The 26,655-nt window shown below is 65.7% G+C and overlaps 5 protein-coding genes across 10 annotated transcripts; 2 read left to right on the forward strand and 3 right to left on the reverse strand.

The window, feature by feature from the left end:
* Positions 1 to 591: 591 nt before the first annotated feature.
* DOK3 (docking protein 3) lies at positions 592 to 4,247 on the reverse strand. Of its 2 annotated transcripts, none has more exons than XM_027802117.2 (5): positions 4,139 to 4,247; positions 1,912 to 2,202; positions 1,706 to 1,799; positions 1,448 to 1,620; positions 592 to 1,365 (listed from the first exon to the last, which is right to left on the reverse strand). In XM_027802117.2, exons 1-5 carry the CDS (start codon positions 4,223 to 4,225, stop codon positions 649 to 651), a joined length of 1,362 nt encoding a protein of 453 aa, XP_027657918.2. In that variant the 5' UTR covers positions 4,226 to 4,247; the 3' UTR covers positions 592 to 648. The 2 variants fall into 2 exon arrangements, with proteins under 2 accessions (XP_027657918.2, XP_055573916.1); XM_055717941.1 differs by lacking the exon at positions 4,139 to 4,247 and adding an exon at positions 3,572 to 3,713.
* DDX41 (DEAD-box helicase 41) lies at positions 3,297 to 9,805 on the reverse strand. Its single transcript, XM_055717940.1, has 17 exons — positions 9,641 to 9,805; positions 9,445 to 9,543; positions 9,196 to 9,355; positions 9,038 to 9,112; positions 8,622 to 8,682; positions 7,862 to 7,998; positions 7,535 to 7,607; positions 7,205 to 7,358; positions 6,955 to 7,091; positions 6,599 to 6,761; positions 6,367 to 6,498; positions 6,126 to 6,197; positions 5,776 to 5,872; positions 5,268 to 5,417; positions 5,046 to 5,117; positions 4,745 to 4,855; positions 3,297 to 4,515 (listed from the first exon to the last, which is right to left on the reverse strand). The coding sequence occupies exons 1-17, from the start codon at positions 9,662 to 9,664 to the stop codon at positions 4,379 to 4,381; spliced, it is 1,854 nt and encodes a 617-aa protein (XP_055573915.1). The 5' UTR covers positions 9,665 to 9,805; the 3' UTR covers positions 3,297 to 4,378.
* A 43-nt stretch (positions 9,806 to 9,848) lies between these two features.
* FAM193B (family with sequence similarity 193 member B) lies at positions 9,849 to 18,456 on the reverse strand. Its single transcript, XM_055717939.1, is given in 12 exon segments — positions 9,849 to 10,230; positions 10,329 to 10,404; positions 10,540 to 11,566; positions 12,059 to 12,295; positions 12,702 to 12,897; positions 13,889 to 14,303; positions 14,600 to 14,809; positions 15,007 to 15,229; positions 15,952 to 16,191; positions 18,118 to 18,345; positions 18,347 to 18,409; positions 18,412 to 18,456. Coding segments are annotated over 12 exon segments (3,057 nt in total). The 3' UTR covers positions 9,849 to 10,133.
* A 2,094-nt stretch (positions 18,457 to 20,550) lies between these two features.
* Positions 20,551 to 24,747, forward strand: LOC102054907 (lateral signaling target protein 2 homolog). 4 transcript variants are annotated; one of them, XM_055719475.1, is made up of 13 exons: positions 20,551 to 20,654; positions 21,316 to 21,456; positions 21,533 to 21,670; positions 21,803 to 22,038; positions 22,128 to 22,217; positions 22,328 to 22,417; positions 22,554 to 22,655; positions 22,748 to 22,996; positions 23,102 to 23,226; positions 23,305 to 23,418; positions 23,557 to 23,655; positions 23,915 to 24,030; positions 24,113 to 24,747. In XM_055719475.1, the coding sequence occupies exons 1-13, from the start codon at positions 20,613 to 20,615 to the stop codon at positions 24,242 to 24,244; spliced, it is 1,674 nt and encodes a 557-aa protein (XP_055575450.1). In that variant the 5' UTR covers positions 20,551 to 20,612; the 3' UTR covers positions 24,245 to 24,747. The 4 variants fall into 4 exon arrangements, with proteins under 4 accessions (XP_055575450.1, XP_055575452.1, XP_055575453.1 ...); XM_055719477.1 differs by having other exon boundaries at positions 23,918 to 24,030; XM_055719478.1 differs by having other exon boundaries at positions 21,833 to 22,038.
* Positions 24,748 to 25,103: 356 nt separating this feature from the next.
* MXD3 (MAX dimerization protein 3) lies at positions 25,104 to 26,595 on the forward strand. Of its 2 annotated transcripts, XM_055718669.1 has the most exons (5): positions 25,106 to 25,324; positions 25,407 to 25,436; positions 25,544 to 25,658; positions 25,765 to 25,930; positions 26,007 to 26,595. In XM_055718669.1, exons 1-5 carry the CDS (start codon positions 25,155 to 25,157, stop codon positions 26,114 to 26,116), a joined length of 591 nt encoding a protein of 196 aa, XP_055574644.1. In that variant the 5' UTR covers positions 25,106 to 25,154; the 3' UTR covers positions 26,117 to 26,595. The 2 variants fall into 2 exon arrangements, with proteins under 2 accessions (XP_055574645.1, XP_055574644.1); XM_055718670.1 differs by lacking the exon at positions 25,407 to 25,436 and having other exon boundaries at positions 25,104 to 25,324.
* The last annotated feature ends 60 nt before the right edge of the window (positions 26,596 to 26,655 follow it).

Here is a 26,655-nt window from a genome sequence, read left to right on the forward strand (position 1 = left end):
GGCGGGCAGCCCCCCTGCTGCTGAGGAGCCGCCGGGCCCGGCCGCCAGCCCTGCCCCACCGGGGCCCCAGGCCCCGCTGCTCACCCCGCCCCACACGGCCTCGCTTCCCCAGGCTCGGGGACCCCAGGCCCAGCCCTGCTCCACAGAGTCCCCGGCCTCGCCTCATACGGGCCCGACCCCGACCAGCCGCCCCACCCCCGCTTCCAGGCCTCAGCCCTGCACCCCTCATGCACCCACACCTCCAGCAGAGAACGAAGGCCCCAGCCCTGCCACGGCCCGCCTCCCCCCCGACTCACCCGCGGCCGGCCGGGTCCCCGGCGGAGCGGGGCCGAGCGGGCGGCGGCGCCGCAGCGGGGAGCTGAGCCGAGCAGGCGGCCACAAGGCTCGAACTCGGGCACCGCCCCCGTCCCGGTCCCGCCTTATATAGGACCGAGAGGGGGCGGAGCCGGCGGGCAGCTCGGCCAATCAACGCGTGCGCCTACCTACCGGGGTGGGCACAGCGGCGCCCCCTGGCGGCAGACGCCGGCTGCCCCCGCCAGGCCCGGTAGCACCGGCCCCGCGACCCACCCCCGCAGCACCGGCAGAGCCGAGTCCGGCCCAGGCTGTTTATTCACGGCACCGCATCACCGAAGGGCGCTCAGCCCCGGCTCAGGCCCAGTCCCGCGGGCCGGACGTCTCCCGGCTGAGCAGCCGCACGAGCTTGGCCCGGAGATTGCGCTGGGGCTTGTGCCCACGGGGCCCTGGCAGCGCCTCCTGCCCTCCACGGCCCCAGCGCTGCTCCGGAGGCTGGGGGCTGCCCCGGGGGAGCTGAGCCAGGGCAGCCCGGTTGTCGTAGAGGGGGCCTGCCTCACTGCTGTGGCCCTCAGGGGCTTGGCGGCATCCCAGCTCCCACTGCCCCTGCCCTTCCTCCTCCTCCTCCTCCTCCCTGGCTGGACCCAGCTCCGCCGTGAAGATGTTCTCATAGAGATGCTCAGGGGGTGGCTTCCCCGCGGCCCAGGGCTCGCTGGCGCCTGGCTGCCCCAGCACGAAGAGGGGCTGCTGGCTCCGGGCGATGGAGGCATAGATGATGGGGCCTGTGCCCTCTGGCTCGGGTGAGGGGAAGCAGAGGAGGCTGCCAGGGGGGTGGGAAGCAGGTTCTGCACCCCCCAGGGGTGGGCTGGGCTGGGGCTCATCAGCCTTAGCGCCCCAGGGCTGGGGCTCAAGACCCTGTGCAGAGAGCTGGGGGTCTGGAGTGTCCTTGCCCTGCTGCTGGCAGGCAATGGCGGCAGTCACAGCCCGACAGAGCTCTGGGGCCCGTGGGGTGCTGAAGGTGAAGGTGCCCTCGCCGGAGTCACTGCGGCGGCCGGCCTCAAAGGAGAACACCATCTGCAAGACCAGAGGGCAGGGTGAGATGCTGGCACTGGCCCTTGGCAGTGAGCAGCCCCAAGGAGGGAGGGGGGGCACCCACCTGATCCTGGCCAAACTTGCGGAGGAAGGGGTAGGGCCAGGTGAGCAGGGGCTGGCGGGACTGCAGGTCCTTCAGCGTCAGGCTCTGCGGAAGGGCTGAGAGCAGGTAGTGCCCGTGCAAGCCGCAGCGGGCAGCTGCATCCGTCTGCACCACCAGCACCAGGAATTCAGTCACTACAGGAGCAGAGCAAAGCGGGGGTCAGCACTGCAGCACTGAGCGGGAGCCCACCCCAGCCCTATCCACTGTCCCTCCACGTACGGTCTTGCCAGGAAGAGTATAGGGAATTCTCCTCCATGGGGACAGCAGGGCTAGGCTGGGTCCTGGCAGCACTCTGCACCATGTCCTTTGTATCCTGAAACAGAGGGATGTGAGTGTGGTCCCCGGCACAGGGGAGCACGAGCTCCCCTACCTGCCCATGCGCCCTGGAGCCCGCCGGCTCACCTGGGGCAGGAGCAGCACAGTACCTGGAAGGCCAGCTGGCACAGCTGGGTGATCCACTCGTCCCGCTGCTCAGCTGCCAGCACGTAGCTCTTTTCCGTCGTGGTGAGGTAGAAGGCAGCGGTGGCTTTGGGGCAGCTCTCTATGCCCGCTGGGCCCACAGAAACACAGTCCGAGAGACGGATCACCCGGCGGGTGCTCCGCTGCAAGGTCTTCTCCAACGTCATGCCATCATCCCGCACGTCAAAATTCTCCATGCGGGCCACTCCAGAGGGGCTGGCGGCAAAGAGCTGGGCTCGCATCTTCCTCCAGGACCTCTGGGGCATGGGAAGGGCACAGACAGGAGAAAAAAGGTCAGCAAAGAGATGCCTGCTGTGTCCCGACAGCGCTGCCCTCCATGTCTACGTGTGCATGGGCCAGCAGTGCTCAGGAAGAGCTGTATGGGGCAGCAGGGGGGCACAAGGGGGTCCCAACCTGCACCCACCGGGTGCTACGGAAGGGCACAGAGAGCTGGGGCCAGCACGGACCCCCAGAGCTGTGGGCTGGAGTAGTCCCAAAGCTGAGTTGAGGGGGGGCCTTGCCCTGAGCGAGCTCTGCGTGGCTCTCTGCGTGAGTCATGCTCACTCCCAGCTCGCCAAGCACCAGGTCCTGCTCTTTGTTCCCTGCTGCAAGTGCCAGCCTGCCGCCGCTGCAGCTGAGCTCTCGAGCTGTTCTCAGGACAGACCCTGATGCAAATTAAAGCCATTTTGAGCTGCTGAGGCTTCTGCTGGCAGCCTCACAGCTGTCGAGCACAGCCAGAGCCTGCAGCTAGCCGCCCGCTTCCTCCCAAGGGAGGCTCTGCAGCACCAACATCTTCCCAGCCTGTCATGGGATAGAGGGGGCGCGTGCCCCCACACACCTCAGAGGCGCAGAGAGCCTCCACCCTGCAGAAACCAGATTCAGCCAAGCACCCAAAATACACACCACCGCCAGCCTGCCTGCCTCCTACGCAGCAGGGCACTGGTGCTATGCATGTGGGGCCTGCCCGTCTTGCTTCCAGGACCTGGCTCTCACTCAGCGGGGAGGTTGGGGCTGATTGCAGCCCCCTGCGTGGCCACGGCTGCCCCACTGTCGTAGAGGGGATGCCACTAAGGCATGGCCAGCGTGCCAGCCGGACCCGCTTCCCCAATACCCATCCCACAGCTCACTGGTGCTCGCTCAACTCTGCAGGGACTCCCACCTTGCCGCCCATACCATGCCCAGAGGGCTGCAGCACTCGGTGCCCACCCCGAGGGCTCAAGGCAGCAGGCCAAGGCACCGGGGGTGCCCCACAGATGGCGCTGACCCCCCAGGGCCAGGCTGATGGAGACTGGGCCCAGAGACACATCCCACACGCTGCCCCGGTGCCCCTCTCCCACACATATGCTAGAGCTGCACCTCATCGACACGTTTATTGTCTCATTGTGAATCACATGGTGACCAAGCGAGAAGAGGGGCCCTGCGCACAGGGGTGAGCCTGAGCAGGTGCCTGCATGGATGAGTCCCCTCGGCCACAGGGAGAGCCCCGGGCAGAGCCCAGGGCCCCCCTTGGGGCAGCTCCGAGGGGTCTGGCTCCAGTCCCCCCTCAGCAGGCTGCTGTGGGCCCAGCCCCAGGCATCAAGACAGATCAGGGCAAACCCTGTACCCAGCCCCAAATCCACCCTTTACCTTTCCAAATTTGCAGTGCTGCACATAGAGGATCCCATCCTTCACGGGTCTCTCCATGAGCCCAGTGCCCCCCTGACAGCCAGCACAAGGATCGGGGACTCAGGCTAGCAGCAGGGGAGAAAATGTGACTGCTGCAGCCGAAGCAATTGCATGGGGCAGACTTCCTTCTCTCAACGACTTCCCCTTTTTAGTGTGTGGGATGAGGGGCAGAGGCTGGGCCACGGGAGGTGTCTGTCCATCCACCCTCCCCCTCACACAAGGGCAGTGGGGCAGAACGCACGCAGGCGGAGCACAGGAAGCACCTAGGGGACCGCCCGACAGGAGCACAGCACACTCCACCTCGCCCCGGCTGCATCAGAGCGTGTTTGGGGGACACAGGAAGGGCCAGCAGCTGAGGATACACAAAACCAGGTAACGCAAACGGTTCTAGAGGAATTGAGGGGCTTGGGAGAGGAGTGATGTAAGCCCCTGGCCCCACCACTGCAGGGGGCTGGCAGGAGCAGCAGGCAGCTGGCCACAGGCCAGTTGCCCCACCTCGGGCTTCTTCCTCCCCTCAGGCACTGCTACCTGCTTGCCGCTTGCCCAACACACCGCTGACATTAAAGGCTGTTGCGGCACAGCTCCACACGTTTCCTCCCGGCGCAGAAGCTTCATCAGGCTGAGCTGGCAACAGCCCTGCTGGTCAAATGCTTGGAAAAGGGGCCACAGCAGTGCAGGACAGGCCCCCGGGCTTGGGAAAGGCAGTGCCCCGTCAGAAAGGGAACTCGGGCCTGTGCAGGGGGAGCGCTGGGCAGCCCACTCCCCAAGCTAGAAGTCCATAGAGCTGTGGGCCAGGTAGTCCTTGCGGCCGATGTTGCTGACTTGCTTGGTCTGCATCGCCTCCAGCTTGGGGCAGTCGGTGATACGATGGCCCAGGCCGCCGCAGAAGGCACAGCCCCGCTCGCCTGCAACAGGAGGGATGAGGTCAAGGAGAGCTGTGCCACACCAGGGAAGTGCCACCCCCCCCAGCCCCCCCAGAAGCAGAGGGGCTACAACAGCATCTCCTCTGCTGCTGCAGCACTGAGCCGGCCTCACGGACACCAGCCCCGAGGCAGGCAGGAACTGCCCCAGGGGCTGGGGGTTTGGCCTCAGCAGTCCTGAGGGAGGATCCTGTGCCAGCCCATGGTCTCTCACCTCCAATGTCCAGCATGGTCTCGTCCCCACAGTGCAGCACCTGGAGCACCGGCGGCACCTTCTGCTTTGCCTCCAGCAGCAGGGCCTTCAGGTCCATCAGCACCGACTCATCTGGGGGCAGAGAGGGATCAGACACAGCCCGAACAGGGGCGGGGAGCACTCACACCACCACCTGTCCCCCACAGGCCATCAGAACTTGTCCCTGCTTGCTCAGGAACAGCCCCCTTGCTGAGGCAGAGGCAGCTCCATCACCCAGCTGCCTCCTCCATCGGCAGCCCCCAGCCCCACAACTGTTTCTCACCACAGGCCTTGTTGATGAAGGTGGTGGCAATGCCAGTGTTGCCTGAGCGGCCTGTACGCCCGATACGGTGAACTGTGGAGAAAAAGACAAGATCAGGCCTGGGTGAATGCAACGTGACAGACCATCCTGCCCCCAGCCACTGCAGACAAGCACAAACACAGAGCCTCACAGGCCTCCCACCCCTCCATGCCCATGTTGGTCCCCCCAGGACCCAGTCCCTACCATAGTTCTCAATCTCCTCTGGCATGTCATAGTTGATGACATGCTGGATGGCTGGGAAGTCCAGGCCCTTAGAAGCGACATCGGTGGCAACCAAGACATCCTTCTTCCCATCACGGAAAGCCTCGATGGCTTTTGTCCGTTCCTCCTGATCTGCAAAGGCCCAGCAGAGAAGATCAGGAAGGACAGAGCTTCCAGTCCTACTCACTGCAGCAAGCCCTATGGCCTCGGAGCCAAGCATTGCTCAGCCGGGGCTCCCCCAGCAAGAGCATCTATGCAGCCCTTCCCCAAATAAAGGGACAGAGGGACCTCTAGGTCCCATAGGGACCTCCACTGTGTTTATGCCTGCTACATACAACATGGCATTTGCTCCCGACACTGACTCAGCCCCTCCTCATACCATCACAAATTGCTGCACGCTGGGACCTTCTGCGGCTACACACAACCCTGGCAGGAGTGGGGTCAGGCAGGGCCACATCGCAGCCTAGGCCTCCCCAACACCCTCACTGACCTTTCCCTCCATGGATGGCCACAGCCTCCACACCCTTGAGCAGCAGGTACTCATGGATCGCATCAACATCCGCCTTCTTCTCTGCAAAGATCAGCACCTGCGGCAGCACAGACATCATGGAAGAGCCGCCTTTCTGTGGGCTGGCACCAGCACAACCCCTGGGAAACCCATTCCCTCTTGCTGAGCAGAACACGCAACAGCTCTGAGCCCAGGACCCGCTCATATGTGGAGACCGACTCACAGGCCTACACATCATCACAGCCCCATCCCTGCTGCCAGCTCCACCCATGCCCCGGGGCTGTGACATGCCCACGCTGCCCCCAGCCATGCTGCCAGAGTGCATTACTCACAGGTGGCGGGGTCTTCTGCAGGCACTCGAGGAGGTACACCATTTTGGCCTCCTCTTTCACATACTCCACCTCCTAGGAACAAGTACAGGGAAGGATCAGGCAGTGGAGGAACTGCCCTTGCTTGGTATCCCTTAACCTGTTGGGAAGGAGGGCCAGCCTCCTAGCAGGGGGAGGCATCAAGTGCCCTCGTGAATGGTGCTGACCTCCCACACAGGCATGGGGGAGCACCCAACTACTTCACCTGCACAACATCCAGGCTGGCAGCACCTGCTCGTCCAACGTTAATGGTGATGGGCTTCACCAGGGCACTCTTGGCAAAGTTCTGGATCTTCTTAGGCATTGTGGCACTGAAGAGAAGGGTTTGCCGCTGGCCCTGCACAGGAAACACAGTGCAAGCAAGGATTTAGCACTCACTCAACCAGCTAGGTGCAGCAATTGAGCTTCAGGGTGCTCATACTGTGCCAGCTCAGTACCTTGAAGTAGGAAAAGATGGTACGGATGTCCCCCTCAAAGCCCATATCAATCATCCTGTCAGCCTCATCCAAGGCCAAGTAACGGCAGATGTCCAGGCTCACCATCTTCTTCTGCAGCAGGTCCATCAAGCGGCCAGGGGTTGCCACCATCATGTGTACACCACTGTGGGCCAAGAGAAGGCCACTGTCAGGCACACCCATGCAGGACACATAGGAAAAGTCACACCCGCTTGGCACATCGCCTTCATCCCCACACTTTCCTGAAGCCATCTAGCCAGGGTGCCACCCTACCAGAAAACAGAGCACAGCTCCAGCCCCACATACATCCCCACCCCCACCCTCCCCGAAGGTCTTACTGTTTGATTGTCTCCATCTGCTCCTTAACAGACATGCCCCCGATGCAGAGGGCGCAGCGCAGTGGGGGCAGGCCGTCCTCCTGCAGCAGGCGGCAGTAGTATTCAATGATGCCGTGGGTCTGCCGGGCCAGCTCCCGCTACAGAGACAAAACTCACTCATTCCCACATTTCCGTGTAGGGAGGATCTGGGATGGCCACTACATATCAATCAAAGCTTCCTCCTGTGGGTCACCACTCCCCCAACACTCACCGAGGGACAGATGATGAGTCCATAGGGTCCCTCTCGCTTGGAAAACGGCAGCCTCTTCTCTTGCTCCAGGCAGAACATGATCACCGGAAGGGTGAACACCAAGGTCTTCCCAGAGCCAGTGAATGCAATGCCAATCATGTCCCTTCCAGAGAGGCTGGCAGAGAAATGGGGCCAATGGTGAGGAGGAGCATCACAGAACGGCTCAAACCTCCAGGGATGAGCAAGGTGACGTGGTGCATCTGTCACCAGGGAAGAGCGCCTGGTTCACACTGCTGGGTGGGCTGTCGGGAGCAACTGCTCCCCACTCTGGGATGGGGACAGAGCACTCACATTGTGGGGATGCCTTGGATCTGTATGGGTGTTGGCTGCTGGATTCCTTTTTTCTTCAGACCCCTCAGGATAGCTGTGAGGAGAAAAAGGGACACACACATTCGTGACCTGAAGTCTTCCCCCTCTTTCCCTCCTACTCATGTCCCAGCCACAGTTCTTCCACCAGTGACAAACACCCCTCAGGCCAACAACTAAGAGATACAGTCACTGTTAGAAATTTAAGCTGTGAGCCCACTAAGTGTTAAAGATTCAACAGCTTCACTCGCTGACACGCATTTCCCAGAAGAACACTGCCTGCCGCCCTGCCAAGCTCCTCTCCTGGCCCACCTGCTGGGAACTTCATCTCCTTGAAGCTCTTGATGGGAGGCGGGATGCCCTCCCCCTCCACCAGGATGTGGTACTTCTTGCGCACACGATCGTGCCGTGCCTCCGACATGCCCAGGATGTAACGAGGTGCTCTCCAGCTGCAAAGGCAACAGAGGAAGGTCATGGTGCAGAATGAGGCTGGGGCTCCAGAACAGCAAGCACCCCAGAGACCCAGAGGAACTCCCTGCTGGGGTCCAGTATCCCACCAGGGAAAAGAGATAACCCCAAAGGGCTTCATAGCGTGAGCACAGGAACAGATTCAAGCCAGATCCATGCACTAAATATTTCTCCAAAGTCTCAGTAAGTCCCAAGCTAACAGCTGAGAACAGTCTATGGATGGAGGATGGAACATGCCAAAACCTTTTGGACACATCTCTATCATCTCTCTGACACTGCCCTGAGCAACTTTGGCTCTGTGTGCTTACATATGTATGTCTGTCTCTTTCTTTAGTTTAGTTACCTCCAAGACTTAAAGATCCACCTCAAGTCTTCTAGTTTAACATGAATTTACTCTAGCAAACCTTACTGTATATAAAACAATATCCAAGGTGACTCAACAGCCTCTGACCTTACATACAGTGGTTACAACAACAGAAAGTGGAGTAAATGACAAGCCAGTGGCCACAGAGCAGTGCTCCTCTTACAAGTATGGCCCCTAGTTCCCTTCAGCCATGGAGAAGCGATGTTTTCAGGAAGACCACCTCTGTACCATGAAACGTACCTAGTTTTAATTGGATCATCGTAGGTGATGCCCTTTGCCATCTCCTTCACTGACATCAAAGCTGCAAGAACAAAACCAACGAGGTCAGTGCAAACTCTACATCTCCCGATGTACTTAACCTCAGCACAGAACTACTCGGGCAAACAGTTTGGGAGATCATGTCCAAGACAGAGGAGGGAAAGCAGTATCCCTGACAGACCCTCGGGGTACAGCAATACCAAGTGCTGCAGCCTACCATGCCCTAGGGCCTGCCACAGCAAAGTCTTAGCTAAACCAGGCAGTCAGATGCCAGCCGAGGGATCCCCTTGTGACCTCCTGTCCCATCCCTGGGTGTGAACATCCCTGCATGTTGCAAGGCCAATGATACCCCTACTGCTGCCCTGACAGCTCTGAGACACAGCGGTCCTGCCACTCACCTCGGCCCTCTGCCACACTCTCCAGGATCTTCTCTTCCTCCTTCAGCTGCTTCTCCTTGGCTGACTCCTTCCGAGCTGGAGGAAGAGTCAGGGAAACAGTGAGGAGGTTTCATTGCCACCTCAGAGCCACCCAACCCTACCACCAGCCGCTCCCCCACCTTCCGCCTTCTCTTTGAGGTGCTGGTGCTGGTCCAAGAGGCTAATATTGGACTGGGGCCCCAAGGGGATGTCATCCTCATCACCCCGCTGCTCGCTCCCGCTGTCCCGCTGCTCCTCCTCTGACACCACCTTCCGCCGCATCTGCAGCAGCTTCTGCAGCTGGAAGAAAGCAGGTCGAGGCGGAGTGAGAGGCCCCGTGTCGGGAGGGACGCTCGGAGCCCTCCCCGTGCAACGCCGGGCCCCGTTACCATCTGCTGCTTGCGCTGCTTGACGGGCACGTAGGGCACGTAGTCTTCATCCTCCTCCACGGACAGGTCGGACGTCTCCGCCGCCTCCTCCCGCTGCCTCTGTGGGGAGACGCGAGATGAGGCGGGCCCGGGACGGTACCAACTCCGCCCGGCCCGCCGGGGCTCCCGGTACCGGCTCGGCCGGGTCCGGCCCTACCTTCCGCTCAGCCCCGGGCTCCATGGCGGCGTCTCCACGCAACAGCCGCGCCGCCCCGGAAGAGAATCCCGCGCGCCGGAAGTGACGTCTCCGAGGCCGGGCGCCGTTGCCCAGCAACGCGGCGGAGCGCGCCCCTAGCGGGCCGTGGCGGGAGCGCCGCCCCGGGCTCCCCGCGCGCGGCAGAAAGCAGTAGGCAGCGGGGTTTAAATAAAATAAAAAATTAAAAAGTTCTTTATTGGGTCCAGCACGGTCCTTCCCCGCGGCACGGGAAGTCGGACGCCCGCGGAGAGGGGGGTGGGACGGCCGGGGTCACCCCGCGGGGGGGGCAGGAGGAGGATGGGGGGGACCCCGGGGGTCCCCGCGGGGCAGGAGAGCACCGGGGACCCCCCCCGCGGAGGAGGGGACCCCACCGAGGCGAGGCGGGGGCCGGCGGGGCGGGGGGGGCACAGTGAGGAGAGGCGAGCGGCCGTGGGTGGGGGGCGGCAGCCGCCCCTCACTGGGCCGCACTGGAAGTGGTTTTCTTCAGGGTGAAGTTGGTCCAGTTCACCGCCACCTTCTGCCGCGTCTGCTTGGCCGAGTCCAGGCAGAACCTGGCAGGGAGAGCAGAGCCCCGTCAGCCACCAGCCCCTCCGCCAGCACCCCCAGCCCCCCGGCAGCGTTTGCCCCCCCCCCAGGGCTGCCCCCTCACCTCTTGAAATACTCCACTTCTCTGTCAGTCTCGTCCATCTCTGCCCCGTCCAGGTCCTTGGGCAGGAACACGTCATCTGGCAAAGCAGAGGAGCAGAGAGTCAGCACTGCTGGACCGGCAGAGGATGGGCAGGGGGCTGGCAGCTGGCAGGGCAGGTGGGGAAGGGGCCACTGCCAAGATGGTGGCACTGAGCAGTGCTTCCAGCACTCACCGATTGAGGTATTGGATTTCTCCACCTTGTTTCGGCTCTTCCTGCTCTTGCCCTTGGGCTGGGGGGAGCCCCCCAGGGCAGCAGGGGCAGGCAGTTGCCGGTCCCCTGCAGCCAGGGCAGGCAGCTGCTGCTGTGCCAGCTCCGGCAGCTCCGCTTTCCCCTCTCCCCTCCGGCCTTTCCACTCGCCGCTTCTCTCCTTCTCCTGCCTGCTGCTGACGCAGCCCCAGGGCTGCCCCTTGCCGTTCTCCCCCGGCTCGGTGCAGTCGCCCACCCGCTGTGGCTCCAGGGCGCCAGCCTTGGAAGGGTGCTTGGCTCCCAGCACCTGCCCCTTCGCACCAGGGCTCTCCAGCCGGGCCTGGCCGCCATGCGCAATGGCAGCACCCTCCCCTTTCTTCGTCTGCCCGCTCTGCCGCTTGCTCTTCCGCTGCCGGCTCCCCACGGGCACCATCTCCAGCGGCTCCAGCCCCTTGGGCTGCTGTCCCTCCTTGGGCTCCAGGCTCAGCCCGCTGCTGTCCACGGCAGAGTCCGCAGCCTTGGACTGCACCCAGATCATGCGGGAGAGGCTGGGCACAGCGCTGAGGCGCTTCACCACGCCGTTCTCGCCCGCTGGGGCCAGCGGCGGCTCCCCGGGCCCCTCACCCCATCGGGGGTTCAGCTCACTCCGCAGCAGCGCATGGCTCTTGGCGGGGCCCAGGCTGAGTGGGGCCAGGGCCAGGTCTATATCCTGCAGGTCAGAGGAGCCATTGAGGTTGGAGAGCAGGTTCTTCTGCTCTAGGACAGCTGCCTTCTTGGGGAAGTCATTGACATCCAGATTGAGGTCATAGACACTGAAGCTGGCCCGGATAGAGTCCTTGATGGTGTTCTTGATCTCCTGCAGCCGGCTGCTGAGGAAGCTGTTCACCCGCTCCAGCTCCAGCTCCGGCCACTCCAGCAGCTTCTCCTCGGCCAGCTCCCTGGCCTGGCTGGCTGCAGGAGCACGCTCTGCCCGCTTCTGGGCCTCTGCCTCCAGCTGGGCTTTCTCCTTCTCCTGCAACACAGGTGCCATGAGGAGCGGGTGGCCTGGGCTGCTGAGCCCCAGGCGCAGGACTAGCCACGCACCAGCTTTGTCAGACAGCAAACCCAAGGGCCAGCGCTCCGCACAGCCACCCCACGTCTTCCACAGCCCCCAAACTGTGACATGTCCCGTGTGGGCACTGCAACAGCTACCACGCTGCACAGCAGGCACTGCTCTGGGCATGAGACACCATTGCAGCACTGCCTTTCCTTGCCACAGATGCATGGCGTTTATCAGAGATGTGGCATGGAGCAGTTCAGACAGCACAGACCAAAGCACCCAGGAGGGCTGGGCCACCCTCTGCAGGAACAGAGGCAGGAGAAGCCCTGCGCAGAGCTGGGCACCACCGTCGCCTCGGGGAAAGGGCAAAGGATACAGAGTTCAAGAAACCAAATGAATGTGAGGGAGAGAAGGCAAAGCCCTGCAAGGGACACAATCTCGCCCTGACCCTCTGCACAGCCTCACCTTCTTCTTCTGCTTGTGCCGTGCCCGCTTGGCTGCCTTGGCACTGTTCAAGGGCTTGGGCTCTGTGCTGTTGATGTAGTCCAATAGCTCATCCACATTGCGGTGGTCCACAGCAGGCTCTCCCGAGCTACTGTTGTGCCCTAGTTTCTGCGGCAGCTCCTCTTTCCTCTTGGTGAGGCGTGAACGCAGCTTCTCCCGGATCTCAGCATAGTTGCGGCTCGTGGGAGCGGCCGGGGGCTGCGGAAGGCGAGCGCTGTCAGTCAGACAGGCACGCGAAGCCAGCACAGCCCTGGCTCCCCCACCAGTCCCCCACCGACCTCCCCAGCTGCTCCCCTCCCCGAGGTCTCAGCGAGACAAGTCGGCACAGCCCCCACTGAACTTTTTTCCACCGCAAAGCCACAGGGTTTGGCTGGCTGCACCAAGCCCCAGGGCTGGGCAGGTGGCTGCAAGTCAGGAGCAAGGGGACCAGCAGGCCGATGAGGCAGGATGGAAACGAAGGGAGGGGGAGATGCACAATGCCAGCAGGGAACAGCCACGGCCAGACCTGCCCACCTCCGCGCTCTCAGCACGCGAGCTGTGTAATATCTCACCGCAGAGCGGAGTGCAAGGACCGGGGGTGGCTGCAGACCAGCCCCTCACTCACCGCGTTGTGGCCGAAGAACTCACAGTAGCAGCAGTCGCAGAACTTCCCGTCTTTCTGGTTGGTGGAGGAGGAGGTGCAGGAACTGCGCTCCGAGCTGCTGTCTTCATCCTCCCCGAGCCCCTCATCTGCCTCGCATGGCTGTGGCGGGTGGCAGCTGGTACCGTTTGGGAATTTGTGCCCTTTGCAAGAGGGGTCCCTGAGGAGAAGGGGAGAACGGCGAGAGGTGAGCGGGAGCCAGGGGGCCTCAAAAACTCCCACACTACCTGTGCAGGAACACCCCTCCCAGGGCAGCCTGTGCCCGAGCAGAAGGATTTGCAGGGCAGTCAAACCCCCTTCCCTGCATCTTCCTCCTCCGGGAGAGATGCCAGAGGAGCCCATGGCAGAAGACATCTGTAGCTCCTCGCCCCCCAGGGCCTTTGGCAGGCAGGAGGCTGGCACACTAGAGCTCCAGAAAGCAGTGTCCCTCTGCCAGGCCACAAGCTGATTCCAGGGCAGGGAGCGGTACTCACTGGGGGCGGCAGGTAGCACAGGTGAGAAACGCTGGAACTGCATGCAGCTGCCAGACATCCCCATGTGCAGGCAGGCCCGGCTCCCACAGGCACAGACTACCCAGCTCAGAGACAGGGAGGCCAGGGCACGGCCCTCAGCACCACTCCTCGAGCTCCAGCTCGGGACCTGGCTGGCCCTCCGCAGGGAGCGCTAATCAGCGGAGAGGAACCAGCGCCCGCGACACAGCGTGCTCTCTTCCAGGGCACAGGCAGCCCAGAGAGGGCCAGGGGAGCAGGCGAGCAGAACAAGTCCACAGGCTTCATCTTCTCGAGGACCTTTGCTCAGTGCCACAGCTGCCCGACGGGTCTCACTGACAAAGGTCCTGTTGGCCAACAGCAGGTTGACCGGGCGGTTCCTTTGGGTCTTTTAGCTGGAGGAGGAGCAAGCACAGTCTCTTCTGCACCACAGTACTAAAGGACAACCGCAGGGAGAAGACATGTGGGGAGAGAAAGAGCTCAACCCTCAGAGACCAGGGGTCTGCAGCAGTGGAACTGGCCCAAAGACAGCTGCTCTCCGCACCACCACACCAGGGCAGCCGGTCCCTCCACAGGGAAAAGAGCATCCACGGGCAGGGGTGGGAGAAAGGGCACATTGCCCAGCAAGGAGAGGCCGGAAGCAGGCAGGGCTCCTCTACTCACCTGTTCGTACTGGGCAGCTGGTGGGAGGTGGGAGGAGGGATGAGTGAAGTACTGCAGTGCCCATTGCAGGGATGAGTGCAGCCCGACAGCGGAGGCGGCATCTTCAGCAGCGGCACGTTGGCAGGGGGCAGGTGAGGGCTCTTACACGACCCTGGGCTGTGCGAGACCGTGCCAGCGGGAGGTGACTCAGACACCGGCTTCAGGGCTGCTGCCTGTGTGCTGGGTGCAGGGAAGAGTGTAGCCTGTGGGGAGGTGCCCAGTGGGACGTGGGGTGGGGAGCCAAAGGGCCCCGGATGGGCAGGCGTCTGCTTGGAAGGGATCAGCGCTGGTGGCTGGGAGGGGAGGCCGGTGGGACTGTTGGGAGGAGCAGTGAGGTCGGAGTGCTGATGATGCTCTGAGGAGTGGAAGGCCTCACCTGCAGAGGAGCAAGATAGGAGAGAGTCAGACACCAGCTGTCCCGCGCGGGCCAGGGCCATGCTCAAAGCCACCCAGCACCTCTGCGCAGGCCAACTCTCCATGGGACAAACCCTGCCTCCCCCTGGCAGCAGGGCACTTAGGCTAGAAGCCATCCTTGCTCGCAAGGTTGGTACCTCATCTCCCCCACAGGATTCAGCCCTGCCCCATGGCGAGCAGAGCAAGGGGAAAGGTGCTGCCACAGCAGGGGCTGCAAGGGCTGGGAGGATAAGGCTGGCCCTGCCCCTGGGCACCCACCTGGCGGGGTGGCCCTCCGGCACATGCTTTTGAACTGCTTTGGCAGCGTCTTGCAGAAGTCGAGTGAGGTAGGCAGAGGCGAGCCCGGGGCGGTGCTGCTGGAGGTGGGAGAGGCCGCGTGGCTGTAGGGACAGGCCTTGAGCCCTGGCGCCATGGCAGACGCCTGGCTGGTGCACTCCGGAGAGAGAGAGAGGCCAGGGTGCTTGTCACCTGGAAGAAAAGCAGAGCTAGGGCCAGCTCCCAGCACCCTCTGCCTCTGCAAAGGGACCCAGGCATCCTGCTAGCACTGGCATTCAGAGGCCCAGCCTGCCTACCCCTGGCCACCAGCTGGGTGCCCACAAGGAAACCACCTAAACCAAGGACTGGGCAGAAAGCTCTGCTCAACCCCACAGCTGGCTTCAACTCACCTAGTGCAGCAGGGGGGGCCCCGAGGGGGCTACCCTGCACGGCCCCGTTGGTGTGCTGCGAGTTCCAGAGGCCCGAGAGCTTGTGAGCAGACAAGAAAGAGCTGGGGTCCCAGTCCCCTGAGTTTCCGTGGCACAAGGAGGAAGAAGAGGAGGAGGAGGAGGAAGAGGAGTGGGAGCCACCCCCACAAGACTGCGACTTGCAGGATGTGTGGGATAACGAGACCTGGCAAGGAAAACACAGAGTGAAGCAGCAGCGGGCTGGGAGGGGAGGCCCTCAGCCCCATGACATTGCCATCAAGACCCCCTCCACTGCCCTGAGGCAGGGGCTCAGCACATGGGATCTGCTCCCGTTACTGTCTCAGGGGTGGCAAACAGCCCATCTGCCAAACAGCAACACAGCCCGGCTCCCAGGGCCCCTGCCAGCATGGCCAGACCGTGCCAAGGGGCACACGCCTGCTCTGGTCCCGCTCAAACCAGGCCACAGTTAAAGAAAGCCAAGCAGAAGGGGGCTCCTCTTCCCCTGAGCTCCATGCACGGGCAGGCACTTGCCCTGGCATACGCCGCCACTCCAGAGAGACCTGCCTAACGGCAGGGAGCAGCCTCGGGGCTTGAGGGGACACAGCGCAACACAGAGTGGAGCGGGGCTGGCAGAGCAGCAGTGGCACTGCTGGCCTCACCAAGCAGGCAGCTCCAACCCAACACAAACTGCCAGATAAGCCTCCATGGTGCTGTACTCTGCTCCACCGTGGTCTCTCCCTGAGGAGCCAGCAGTGGCCCTCGGGAGGGCAGCGTGGCTGCAGGGAGTAGGGAGCTGGGATGTCTAAGGTGCTCAGCTCTGAGTGAGGAGGAGCCCCGCACCCCCAGCCAGTGCCATAGGGTGGTCAGCACTGCAGTCCCAGGAGCTACTGCCCCAACCTTTCCAACCTCAGCTCCATAACCGCTTACCGCCAGGGCCTGCTCCTGCACTGCCCGCCGCTCTTCCTCCTCCACGCTCTTCCGGCAACTCTGGCAGATCCACAGTGGCATCTCTCCCAGGAGGTTCTGCACAAGCGTTGGCACGAAGTCCGGTGGCAGCCTCTCGCCCGGGGAAACCAGCCCATTGTGGGACGGCCCTCCCCAGTCCTTGCGCTCCCGGTGACAGAGCAGGCAGCACGTCTGCACTGACTGGTTGGCGGTGGGCAGCACCTGCAGAAGGACACACAGACCATGAGTCACCCCAGGTGTGATCCACCACATGGCAGGGCCCCAGGCTGGAGCAGGTGTGGGGCAGATGAGACAGCAAACAAGACCTCAGCACGCCGACACCAAACCGGAGAATTTCTTGTAGGCTATATGTGGGACTGCACCTTCTCACACTGGAGGAGAGCAGCCTCGGGCTGCCCAGCTGCTGCTGGCCTGCCATGTGCCAGAGCATTTTGCACCCTTGGGAAGATCACACTGTGCTGAAGAGCCAGTCCCACCACCAAGCAAGGCTGGGAAGCCACCAGCGGCTCCCACTATCACCTCTGGTACAGCAGGACCAAGGGGACCCACAGGGCAAAGAAAGACCCATAGAAATCACCACACAGGGATACAAAGCAGGGTCTCACAGCCACAACCCTCCCTCCTCGCCCATCTCAGACCCCCCACTGCACTACCCGAGAGCCCCAGGCCCTCCCACCCGCCTCTTTGTTCTGTGCAGCCGGCAGCGCAGATGCGCTGGGGTGGGGTGCAGCCCCCGGCACTGCTTCGCACTCTCCCTGCACGGGGCAGCCAGGTCGGGGCTTCGCACCCGGTGCTGTGGCTGGAGCCGGGCTGCAGCCCACAGGCTCGATGGAAGCCTGACAGCCGTGACGAGCCCAGCGTGGCGCGGGTGAGGGGGCCCCCATTGTCTGCCGCCGCAGCGGGGCTCCGCGACAATGAAGCGCACATTAAACTGCTGCTGCGAAACAGATGGCGTCTCCCAGGCTCAAGGTGAAGCAAAGGTCAGAGGCCAAGGAGAGCGGGGGGGAGGGGGGGGGGGGGCGCACCTCCCCTGCCCACCCGCCCAGCCAGCCACAGGGAGGAGGGGGCTTCCAGGCCACCCCACGTCTCAGCAGGGGCAGACAGGGACACTGCCGCACACAGCGGGTGAGAGGATGGCCCTCCCCAACCTGCCCAGCACATCCAGACCTGGGGCCACCCCCGGGCTCCCTGCCCATGACCCGGAGCAGGCAGCAGCAGCCAGGCGCAGAGGGATGTCAGGCAGCAAGAGGTGCGGGAGCCGGCCCGCAGCCTGTCAGCAGATGCTGGAGCCACCTGCCATCGCCCCATGGCAGGCCGGGACCATCCCGCAAGAAGGAGCTGCGGGAACACCCCCTGAAGCACACCACGGCATGCGTGTCTGCCCCGCAGCCCGGGGCTCTGCCCCCCAAAGCGCACACAGGTCTCCTGGACAGACCTGCCAGGCTTCCCTGCACGCGCGGACGGGGTAAGGGATGCACGGGCCCTGGGGCTGGGACAGCCCTTTGCTCTCACGCCGCTGTGCGCGGCTGGTCATGCCAGGGGCAGCAGCATGTGACGGCGGGGGACAGGCTCGCTGGCCGATTCACTCCGCTCTGGAAAGGCAGGGATCTGCCTCCCCTGACCGCGGCGAGAGATGGGCCCCCAGGATGCCACACACCCGTGGGAGTCCCCGACATCCCGGCCACCTGCCGGAGGCGTCCCAAAGGCCCTCCGCAGCTCAGCGCACCCGCAGTCCAAGGCCACCAGCCGGCTGCGCCACCCAGCCCGGCAGAGCCAAGGTCAGGCGCTGCCCGCGCGCCCAACCCGGCCCCACGCCCGCCCCCGGTACCGGGAGCAGCGCCCCCGGCCCCCGGCAGCCGGCGCCCCCGGAGAGGGGCTTGGGCTTCACCCCCCTTCCCCGCTCGCCCCAGCGCGTCCCCCCAGCACCCCCGAAGGCGCAGTGGACCCTCCAACGCCGGGAGGAGGGAGATGGGGGACGCCAGAGCCCCAAGGGCGGGGCGCCTCAGGGATGCTCCGGGGCCGGGGAGGGGACGGGAAGGGGGGGGCGCCGGTCGCCGCCCCATCCCCGCACCGACCGAGGTCCCCTCCGGGCCAGCCCCTTCCCCGCCGCAGGGCCTAACGCGGTACCTGAGCGGTGGCTCTGCCCGGCTCCCCGCTGCTGCCCGCCGCCACCACCTCAGACGGGGCGGGCGGTTCCGGTGGCGGCGGCGGAGGAGGGGGAGGAGGAGGACCAGCGTCGGAACCCCCCACCCTCTCACGGCGAGGCCCGGAGGCGCCACCCGCCGCCGCCGTCGTTGTTGCTGCTGCTGCCGCCGCCTTGTTCCGCCTGCGAGTCATGGCGAACGCGGCCCGCCGCCCGCCGCAGCCAGGACAACAGCCAATATGGCGGCACGGCCCGTCCGGCCCCTGCCCGGGGGGAAGGAGGGAGGGAGGAAAGGCCCGGCGAGGTGAAGCCGCCGCCGCCATTTTGTGAGAGGGCAGCGCCGCGCCGCAGCGCCACCTGGCGGCACGGTGGTGGCGCCGTCGCGACCCGCGGCTCCTCCCCCCTTCCCGCTCCCCCGGGTCCTAAAAAGCGCCGCTGCCTTCGGGGCGTCCGGGCCCCCGACACCGGCTCCCCGCACCCCGCCAGCCCCACCGAGGATGAGCAGCACGCTGCCTGTGCTGCCCCGGCCTTCCCGGTGGTGCGGTGCCCCGCAAGGCACGTGTGGGTTCCAGTCGCCCATCCTGACTTAACAGAGCTCCCCTGGTACCCCGGGTGCATCCCGGCTGCGCAGCATCATGCTCAGCACCACAGCATCTGCAGCACAGCGTGACACCAGATACACAGCTCTGGGCCCACGCACGGGTTGCAGCTCCCCTGGACTCCATTCCTGACACACGGATACCCCCGGTGCGGTGTGGATGAGCAGCACGCTCGTTGCCCACTGCCCCAGCCTTCCCACTGGTGGGAGACAGTGCTTGTGCGAGCCTCCAGCCCCTCTGCACCCCATCCCCGTGGTGCCGTGCTCTCCCAGTACCCTGGGTGCCTCCTGGCCGTGCAGCACTGGGCTCAGCACCACAGCATTCTTGGAGCTGTACAACCCTGCCCAGGCAGGACAAACCCTGCGTGCTGCACCCTGTGCCCAGGTCCCAGCGCGGGGCTCCCCATGGCCCCCGTGCAGCACAGCACAGCCGCTGCCTTTCCCACTGCTGCCTGACCCCAGGCTGCCCACGGGGGTCTGCTGCCCCGCTGTGCAGTCCCAGCACACCAGGTCCCTCAGGTCTAGGTTACCCCAAGGGTGCTCTCCTAAAAGAGCTGGGGGCTGGCTCAGCCCCTCGGCTCCCTGCCAGCCTTGGTGCCACATGTCACACTAAACCCCCCACCATGGCACTGGTCTGCACGACGCCAGGCCTTCTCCGTACTGCACCTCATGTCACCGGAGCTACCCTCCTGCAGTGGAGCAGAGCGCAGTGCTGGTGACACAGGGACACATGGAACACTTGGCTGCCAAGGAAAGCCCACTGCATCCCAAAAAATGCTGCAGCAGCACTGCAGGCAGCTGTGGGACAGGCAGGGCTCTGGCTCACTGCGCACAGAGACCCCCAGCCATGGGGCACAGGACACGCTGCCCAGCTGAAACCAGCGCCAGGGCCCTGTGGGGACACGAGGAGCCCCAGCCAGTGCCAGGGCCAGCCCCACACCAGCACCCGGCTGGCTCAGCCCAGGCGCTGTGGGGCTGTCATGACTCAGGGACTTCCTCAAGCCAAGGTGGTGCCGCCGTGTTTATTTAATCATCCTGGGTGGATTTTTTACCTGTGAATCCACCCCATTAGGCTTCCAGCCACCTGAATTATCAGCGCCCACATCCTGTGGCCAGCGGTGCCAGGCCTGGCCGGGCACAGAGGCAGCCACCTCCTTGGCATGGCCGGGGTGGTTTGCTGTGCCCAGTGGCCGGAGCACCTCTGGGGACTCCTCCTTGGCCACTTGGCCCCTCCTGCTCCCACCGAGGGGCTTTTTTGCCCCCCTCCAACTGCAGCACCCCACTCTGCGCTCCACACCCTGCACCTGCCAGCAGAGAGCAGGCGGGTGCCTGCCGGTGCCCCCCCTCGGTGTCCCCCCACCAGCCCAGGGATGCTCAGGCCAAGGGGGCTGGCAGGGCTGGGCCTCTGGGGGGGTCCCCGTTCCTGGAAGGTTGGGCCTCGGGCGCTGCGGGGAGAGGGGAACTGGGAGGGAAGAGCCAGGGAGCCGGGAGGGGAGGGCCAGGGAACTGGGAGGGGAGAACCGGGAACCCCGCGAGTGCAGCCGGGAACTGGAGCCAGGAACCGAGAGCGGGACGCGGCACCGGGAGGGGGGACCGGGGCGGCCGGCAGAGACACTCTGCCCGCCCCCGGGGGACCCGCTCCGCAGAGGGAACCGGCCCGTCGAGCGGCTGCCGCCTCCCGCCGCCCGGCAGCGGGAGAGCCCCGGGTCCCGCCGCGGGCCGAGCGGGGCGGAGCGGAGGCCGGTCCACCGGGTCGTCCCGGTGCCGGGGCTGGGCGGACACCGCCCCGGTCCGCCCCCGGGCGGTGCGCGGTGCCGGCCCGCCCCGTCGGCGAGCGGCGGGCGCGGGGAGCCGGGCGGCGGCAGAGCCGTGGGTCGCGCCATGCTGCCCGCCGCGCTCCGCCGCTGGCTGCGCCGGCCCAAGGTGAGCGAGGGGGGCCGCGCCGCGCCCCGTCGGGGCTGCCCGGGGGCTCCGCCGGCACCGGGCGCGGGGGTCGGCGGGGGTCCCCGGGGCGGAACGCGAGGCGGTGCCCGGCCCCGCGGCTGGGGGCGCGGGCGGCAGCGGGCAGGACCGGACCGCTCGGAGCCCGTCCCGGCGCCGCCCGCTCCCGGGGCGAGGAGATTCCCCCTCCCCCCCGGCCACCGGCCGTCTGGGGGCGCGGGGCGGGGCGGACCTGCGGGCTGCCGGCTCCCCGCGGACCTTTCACCTGAGCCGGTGTTTACAGCCGCGCAGGGATCCGTGCCCACGCCGCCGGGAGGCGGCCGAGCTTGTTCATCCTGCTCTGCCCCTGGGGAAACTGAGGCACGGGTGGGTGGGAACGGCGGCGCTCCCCGGGAGGGCTCGGCCGGGGGCCGCCTGCCTCCCCGCCCGCCCCCGGCACAGCTCGGCCGAGCCGGAGCCGCTGGGGGGGTCCCACGCACCTGCCCGAGTGAGTGGGGCTGCCCCACAGGGCCCGGCCACCGGGGAGCAAACCCCAGCAGCGCCCACGCTGCCGGGCTGCGGGCAGAGGAGCCTTGGGGTCCCCCTGTCCCAGCACCCGGAGCCGCGGGGCGCTCCCACCATCACCCCTCTGCTCTCCCCACAGCGCTCCGACCCCCGCCTGCTCTCCCAGTTCTTCTTTGCTGACGAGAGGGTGACGCAGGTGGTAGCCGAGATCAACGGGCTGGATGCTGAGCTGGACCCGCAGCAGTACCTGGTGCTCCTTAACCAGCTCCACCTCAGCCAGGTGAGGGGGCTGCCCGGGCCCCGGTGTGACCCTGGTCTCTCCAGGTGGCCACGGGTGACATCCCTGCCCTCCCCAGGCTCACCTGCTGGCCGTCCTGGAGCAGATCATGGAGGAGTGCATCCCCACACAGCGACACAGCCGTGACTACCTGGTGAAGTTCCCTGAGGAGCTCTTGGTGGACAACCTGGGCAACCACATGCTGTTTGCTGCCGAGGTGAGCCCGGGGGTGCTGTCCCGGGGTGGGTGATGGGGTCCAGCTTCTCCAGGCTGGGAGAGGCGATGGGCACCACCCAGGATGGTGCACCCCATCACGGGCTAGCCCTGGGGTGCACCCCTGCTGCCCCAGGTGCTGGCTCCTGATGGCCTCGGGTCCCAGCAGTGTCTCTTGGCCGGGACCTTCCTGGAGGTGGAGGAGGCGGACAGGGCCCAGCTGCGGCCCCAGGCCAGGAAGCTGCTATGCAGCCTGGAGCTGGTGCGGACGGTGCTGCGGGAGCAGAGCCTGAGCCAGCCTGGCTCCTACCCCGAGCCCGTCCAGGCTGCACTCGTCCAGTTCGACCAGCTCTTCGCGGAGTTCGAGCTGAGGTGGGGGCCAGGATTAGGGTGCTGGGGGGTGGGGTTGGGGGGGGCTGTGCCAGGGCCAGAGGAGCCTCACAATTCCCCCATCTCTCCAGCTATGTGTCCTCACTAGTGGCAGTGAAGTCACCCGAGGAGATCTACAGGCAGCAGGAGATCATCGTGCTCTTCTGTGAGACGGTGGAGAGGTGAGGGACGCCGCCTGCCAGGGGTGGGGTGGCAGGGACCCCAGCCCCGGGGATAGGGCAGCATCCTGGGGCTCTGCCCCACTGTAAGGGTTTGTGCCCCCCCCCCCCAGAGCTCTGCGCCTGGGCTACCTGACTCAGGAGATGATTGATGGCTACGAACCGCTGCTCATGTTCACCATCCCTCGCCTGGCCATTATCAGGTGGGTGCAGCCTCCTGGAGAAGGGGGTGACCAGGGGCAGCTGGGTGTTCCCTGCCCTGTAGCACCCCCTTCTCCTCCTGAGTTGTTGGGGTCCCAGGCAATCCTCTGACATGAGCTGGGCTCTGTCCTCTCACAGTGGCCTCCTCATCTACCCTGAGGGTCCCCTCAGCCTGGAGCAGAGCCCTGAGCAGATGTCCCGGGTCTTCAGCCCCTTTTACAACCTTCTGAAGAAGATCAGGTATGCAGCAAGGGGCAATGGGCACCCATGGGTGGGGCAGTAGGGCAGCAGCGGGGCCGTGACGTGGGGCTGATGCCCTCCCCTTGCTGCAGGGACCTGCTGCGGGTGCTGTCGGTGGAGGAGCTCTGCCTGCTGGAGAGGAGCCTGTGCACAGCTGAACCAGAGGATCACTGCGGTCCAACCACCCCCCCAGCCTGGGGGGCAGCTGTGCCCAGAGCAGACCCCACTGCTCCCTGGGGTCTCCTGGAGGTCCCCTGCACCCCCCCACCCCCCCACACCTGCACGACGCGGCTAGGACCCCCCGGCTCAGTGGACGACCCAGGCACCGATTGGCGGTGGGGGTATATGGTGGGGAGGGAGCAGGGGTGAGATGGCAGATCCCTGCCCACTGGGATGGGGACTTTCTGTGCCACCCCAGGGGTAACCGTCACCTCCCCTCTGTGCAGCCCCCAGCCCCCCGGGAGCAGCCCAGGGACAGAGCTCAATGCCACGGGTGCCCACTGCTCAGAGCTGCGCTCTCACTACAGCAGCACCAAGGACATGTTGCACACCCTCTTCGTCTGCATCTCGGGTAAGTGACCCCCTTGCCACCCCCCCTTAGCACCCTGACCACCCCCCAGCACCCTGACCCCCCTTTTTCCTGGTGCAGGCGTGGCTGATCAGCTCCAGACCAACTTTGCCAGCGACCTGCGGAGCATCTTGAAAACCGTCTTCAAGATCGTCACCTCACAGGCAGAGCCCTCGGAGGAGCCGAGTGCCAGCCGTGAGTACCCCCAGGGACATGAGGGATGGCCCCTCTGCCCTGCCCATCGCCCGGCACTGGTGACACAAGGCCACAGCACCGGGCATGGGGACAACGTGGCCTGCTCTGGCTGGACCACCACAGCCCTTGTTCCCGCAGAGGAAGAGAACGGTGACCCATGTGTGACAGATGCTCCCCGTGTGGCTGACTGCCCCCTGTGCTCCAGCCCTGCGGAGGCTGCTGGACTCCGGAGGGCAGGTAAGGGGCTGCTGGGGTGGCATGGCTCTGGGGCAGGGGGCAAGGCTGGGGCTGATCCTGCCCCCGTCCTGCCTGGGGGGGTGTGTCCAGCTGCCCTGGGCAGCCCCCAGGCACACAGGGACAGTTGCTGTGTCCTGCTTGGGGCTGGCTCAGTGGAGCAGCCCCAGGACACCCAGGAGCAATGGGCTGGGACCGATCCTGGGGCTGTGGCCATGATGGGGGCTGGGGTGGGGGGCTTTTACCAATGTGTTTTGGCCAGCAGGTGCCCGCCGCCTGCCCGAGTGGGTGCCGGACAGCACGTGCAGCCAGTGCTCTGCCTGCAGCTCACCCTTCACCCTGCTGCGCCGCAGGCACCACTGCCGCAGCTGCGGGAAGGTAGGAGGGGGCCGGAGCGGGGTCTGTGGGGACCGCTGGGGGCCCGGCTCCACTCAGCCCTGTTCTGGCCCTCTCCTGGCAGATCTTCTGTGCCCGCTGCTCGCCGCACACCGCAGCACTGCCGCACTACGGCCAGCCAAAACCCGTGCGTGTCTGCACCCACTGCTATGCCACACACCTCCCACCCGTGCCCCGGCGTGACCGGAGCCGGTGAGGGCCCCTGTGCCCGACACACGGCCACAAACCGCGGGGGGAAAGGGCTGCGCTGGGGCTGCTGGGCAGCTCCGTGACCCCACGAGTCCCCTTGGGGCTGGGTAGCACAGCGGTGGGACCCCCTGCCATGGATGGCGGCCCACGCCAGCGGGGCCATGGCCGCAGTGGGCACAGGACCGCCTCACCCGATGCACCGCGGCCGTGCCCGGCTCTCGGCGAGCTGCATCCCGCTGCCGTGCACCGGCCCCCCGGCTGGGAACGCGCGTGGTGCCGGTGGTTTCTTTTCCAGATGAACTTTGGTTGCTGTTGGGGCCGGGGCAGAGTCTCCCCCCGCGGCCTGGCCTGAGACGGTGCAAACAGCCCTCACATGACGGCGGGTGCCGCGGGGCCGTGCCTTGCCATGCGGTGGCCCCCGACCCAGGGCGGCTGGCCCTCGCCCCCGGGGCCCGGTACTCCCCTCCCCACCACCCCTGCCCGATGGATTTTAATAAAGAGAGAAACCCGCCCGGGTGGGCGCTGTGATGCGGTGGTTCTGGGGGGCTGGGGTGGGGCAGGCGGCCGGGGGACACGCGTGGGTTGCGGGAGGGGGGGGGGGAGGGTGCGCTGCCCGCCTGACTCACGTGGACGCACACGCGCGTTCCGTGCCACACGCGTGACCGCGCACACGCGCGCCCCCGCCCCACCCCGGGCGAGCACGGACACCGGCGCACCCTCGGGGCGTGGCCTAGAGGTGGAGGCGTGGCCTATTGGGGGTGCGCCGTGCCGTGCCCCGCCCCTCCCGCCGATTCAAATTTGAAGCACGCGCTTTCCCGCCCGAATTTGTTTCCCCGCCGAGCCGACGTCAGCGCCGCGGGGCGGTCAGCAGCCAATGAGCGCTCGGCCCGCGCCCCCCGCCATCGCCCCCCCCAGCCATGGAGCCGGCGGCCACCAGCATCCAGGTGCTGCTGCGGGCGGCCGAGTTCCTGGAGCGGCGGGAGCGCGGGGCGGGCGCCGCCCGGTACCCGCCGTGCCTGGCCGAGGCCGAGCACCGATACGCCTCGCTGTGCCCCGCGCGGGCCCGCCGGGCCGTGGCCAGCGTCAGGTGAGTGGGCGGGGGAGGGGGGGGGGCGGCCGGTCCCGCCGGTCCTGATCTCCGGTTCTGATCACCGGGGGCTCTCCCGCAGGTCGGTGCACAACGCGCTGGAGAAGCACAGGTACCGGGCCGGAGGGGAGGGGGGAAGCAGCGGGGCAGAGGGTGACCACGCCCGTGCACACCGCCCCCCCGGGGCTGACCGCAGTGTCCCCTCCGGCCCGGCTGCAGGAGAGCCAAGCTCCGGTGCTGCCTGGAGCGGCTGAAGCAGCAGGTGCCGGTGGGCGCAGGGCCGGACCGTCCTACCACGCTGACCCTTCTGCACCGTGCCCGGCTTCACATTCAGGTGAGGGTGGTGGCCCTGGTGCCACTGGGGCGCCAGCCGGAGGGGCCCCAGGCAGCGATGGGGCTGCCCCTCGGAGCCCTGCTCACAGCTCACCGGATCCCCGCAGAGACTGGAGAAACAGGAGCTGAGCGCACAGCGGGCCAAGGACCGGCTGCGTAACCAGCAGCGGAGCCTGCAGCAGCGGCTGCAACGGCTGCTCTCACCTGCCAGCGGGGAACGGGCACGGGCTGACAGCTTGGACTCATCCCAGCTCTCGGAGCCCTCTGAGGGAGGTGAGCAAAGGGAAGGAGGGTGGGCAGGGAAGGAAAGGCCGCCAGGGGCCTGACACGGCCTCCCCCTGGTACCCAGAGGATGCTGAGATAGAGGTGGATGGCATGGTGTTCAGCGGGGACCCCCTGCCCGGCTTCAGCACTGGGAGGGACCACAGCTACTCCAGCCCCCACAGTCCCGAATCCTGACAGCACGTACTGCCTTCCTTGCGCTGCCTGCCTGCCTCCTCCCTGTCTGCCACTGCCACCAGCACAGCCTCTGCCGGCCTCATCATGGCTGCCTGGGTAAGGGGGCTGCAGGTGGGGACAAGTGTCCAGCTTGGGCCCCTGCAGCCGGGTTGCTGAGTGGCAGCGGCCGTGGCGCTGGGTGCCTGGAGCTGGCACCGCACTGTGGCACCCACTGTGCACTGCAATGCACTGCAAGAGGTGCTGAGGGCCCGGCTGCCATGGGGACACCCTCCTGCCTCCCCCTGCCGTTCGCTCTCGGGTAGGCTGGGGGCTGCCTGGGCCGCGCCACCCCCAGCAGACACAGCTACTGGGGAGCTCTTCTGCCCCTGGAGAGCCAGGAAGAGGAAACTAGTGCATTAAGCAACTTGCCTTCACGCTCCTGCTCCGCCCTCTTGTACGTACCCGACACTATTTTAGTAAAGGCACTTGGTGAAACCCTGGCCTGCGTCTCCCCTGTGAGCCCAGCTCCCTGGCAGAGAGCTGGATCCCCAGAGTGGAGG

This window comes from Falco cherrug, chromosome 8 (genome assembly GCF_023634085.1).
Source record: "Falco cherrug isolate bFalChe1 chromosome 8, bFalChe1.pri, whole genome shotgun sequence".
Classification (NCBI taxonomy): domain Eukaryota; kingdom Metazoa; phylum Chordata; class Aves; order Falconiformes; family Falconidae; genus Falco; species Falco cherrug.

Excerpts from the sequence above, each read along its gene's own strand:
- DDX41 (XM_055717940.1), bottom strand. The coding sequence starts at position 9,664 with ATGGAGCCCGGGGCTGAGCGGAAG. Across the intron at positions 7,608-7,861 it reads GGAGATGAAGTTCCCAGCAG|CTATCCTGAGGGGTCTGAAG; the intron begins GTGGGCCAGGAG and ends TTCTCCTCACAG. Across the intron at positions 6,762-6,954 it reads CAGATGGAGACAATCAAACA|TGGTGTACACATGATGGTGG; the intron begins GTAAGACCTTCG and ends CTTGGCCCACAG.
- DOK3 (XM_027802117.2), bottom strand. The coding sequence starts at position 4,225 with ATGAAGCTTCTGCGCCGGGAGGAAACGTGTGGAGCTGTGCCGCAACAG. Across the intron at positions 1,800-1,911 it reads TGTGCCAGCTGGCCTTCCAG|GATACAAAGGACATGGTGCA; the intron begins GTACTGTGCTGC and ends CCTCTGTTTCAG. Across the intron at positions 1,621-1,705 it reads ATACTCTTCCTGGCAAGACC|TGACTGAATTCCTGGTGCTG; the intron begins GTACGTGGAGGG and ends CTGCTCCTGTAG.
- LOC102054907 (XM_055719475.1), top strand. The coding sequence starts at position 20,613 with ATGCTGCCCGCCGCGCTCCGCCGCTGGCTGCGCCGGCCCAAG. Across the intron at positions 21,671-21,802 it reads ACATGCTGTTTGCTGCCGAG|GTGCTGGCTCCTGATGGCCT; the intron begins GTGAGCCCGGGG and ends CTGCTGCCCCAG. Across the intron at positions 23,419-23,556 it reads GGAGGAGCCGAGTGCCAGCC|AGGAAGAGAACGGTGACCCA; the intron begins GTGAGTACCCCC and ends TTGTTCCCGCAG.
- MXD3 (XM_055718669.1), top strand. The coding sequence starts at position 25,155 with ATGGAGCCGGCGGCCACCAGCATCCAGGTGCTGCTGCGGGCGGCCGAG. Across the intron at positions 25,659-25,764 it reads GTGCCCGGCTTCACATTCAG|AGACTGGAGAAACAGGAGCT; the intron begins GTGAGGGTGGTG and ends GGATCCCCGCAG. Across the intron at positions 25,931-26,006 it reads CTCGGAGCCCTCTGAGGGAG|AGGATGCTGAGATAGAGGTG; the intron begins GTGAGCAAAGGG and ends CCTGGTACCCAG.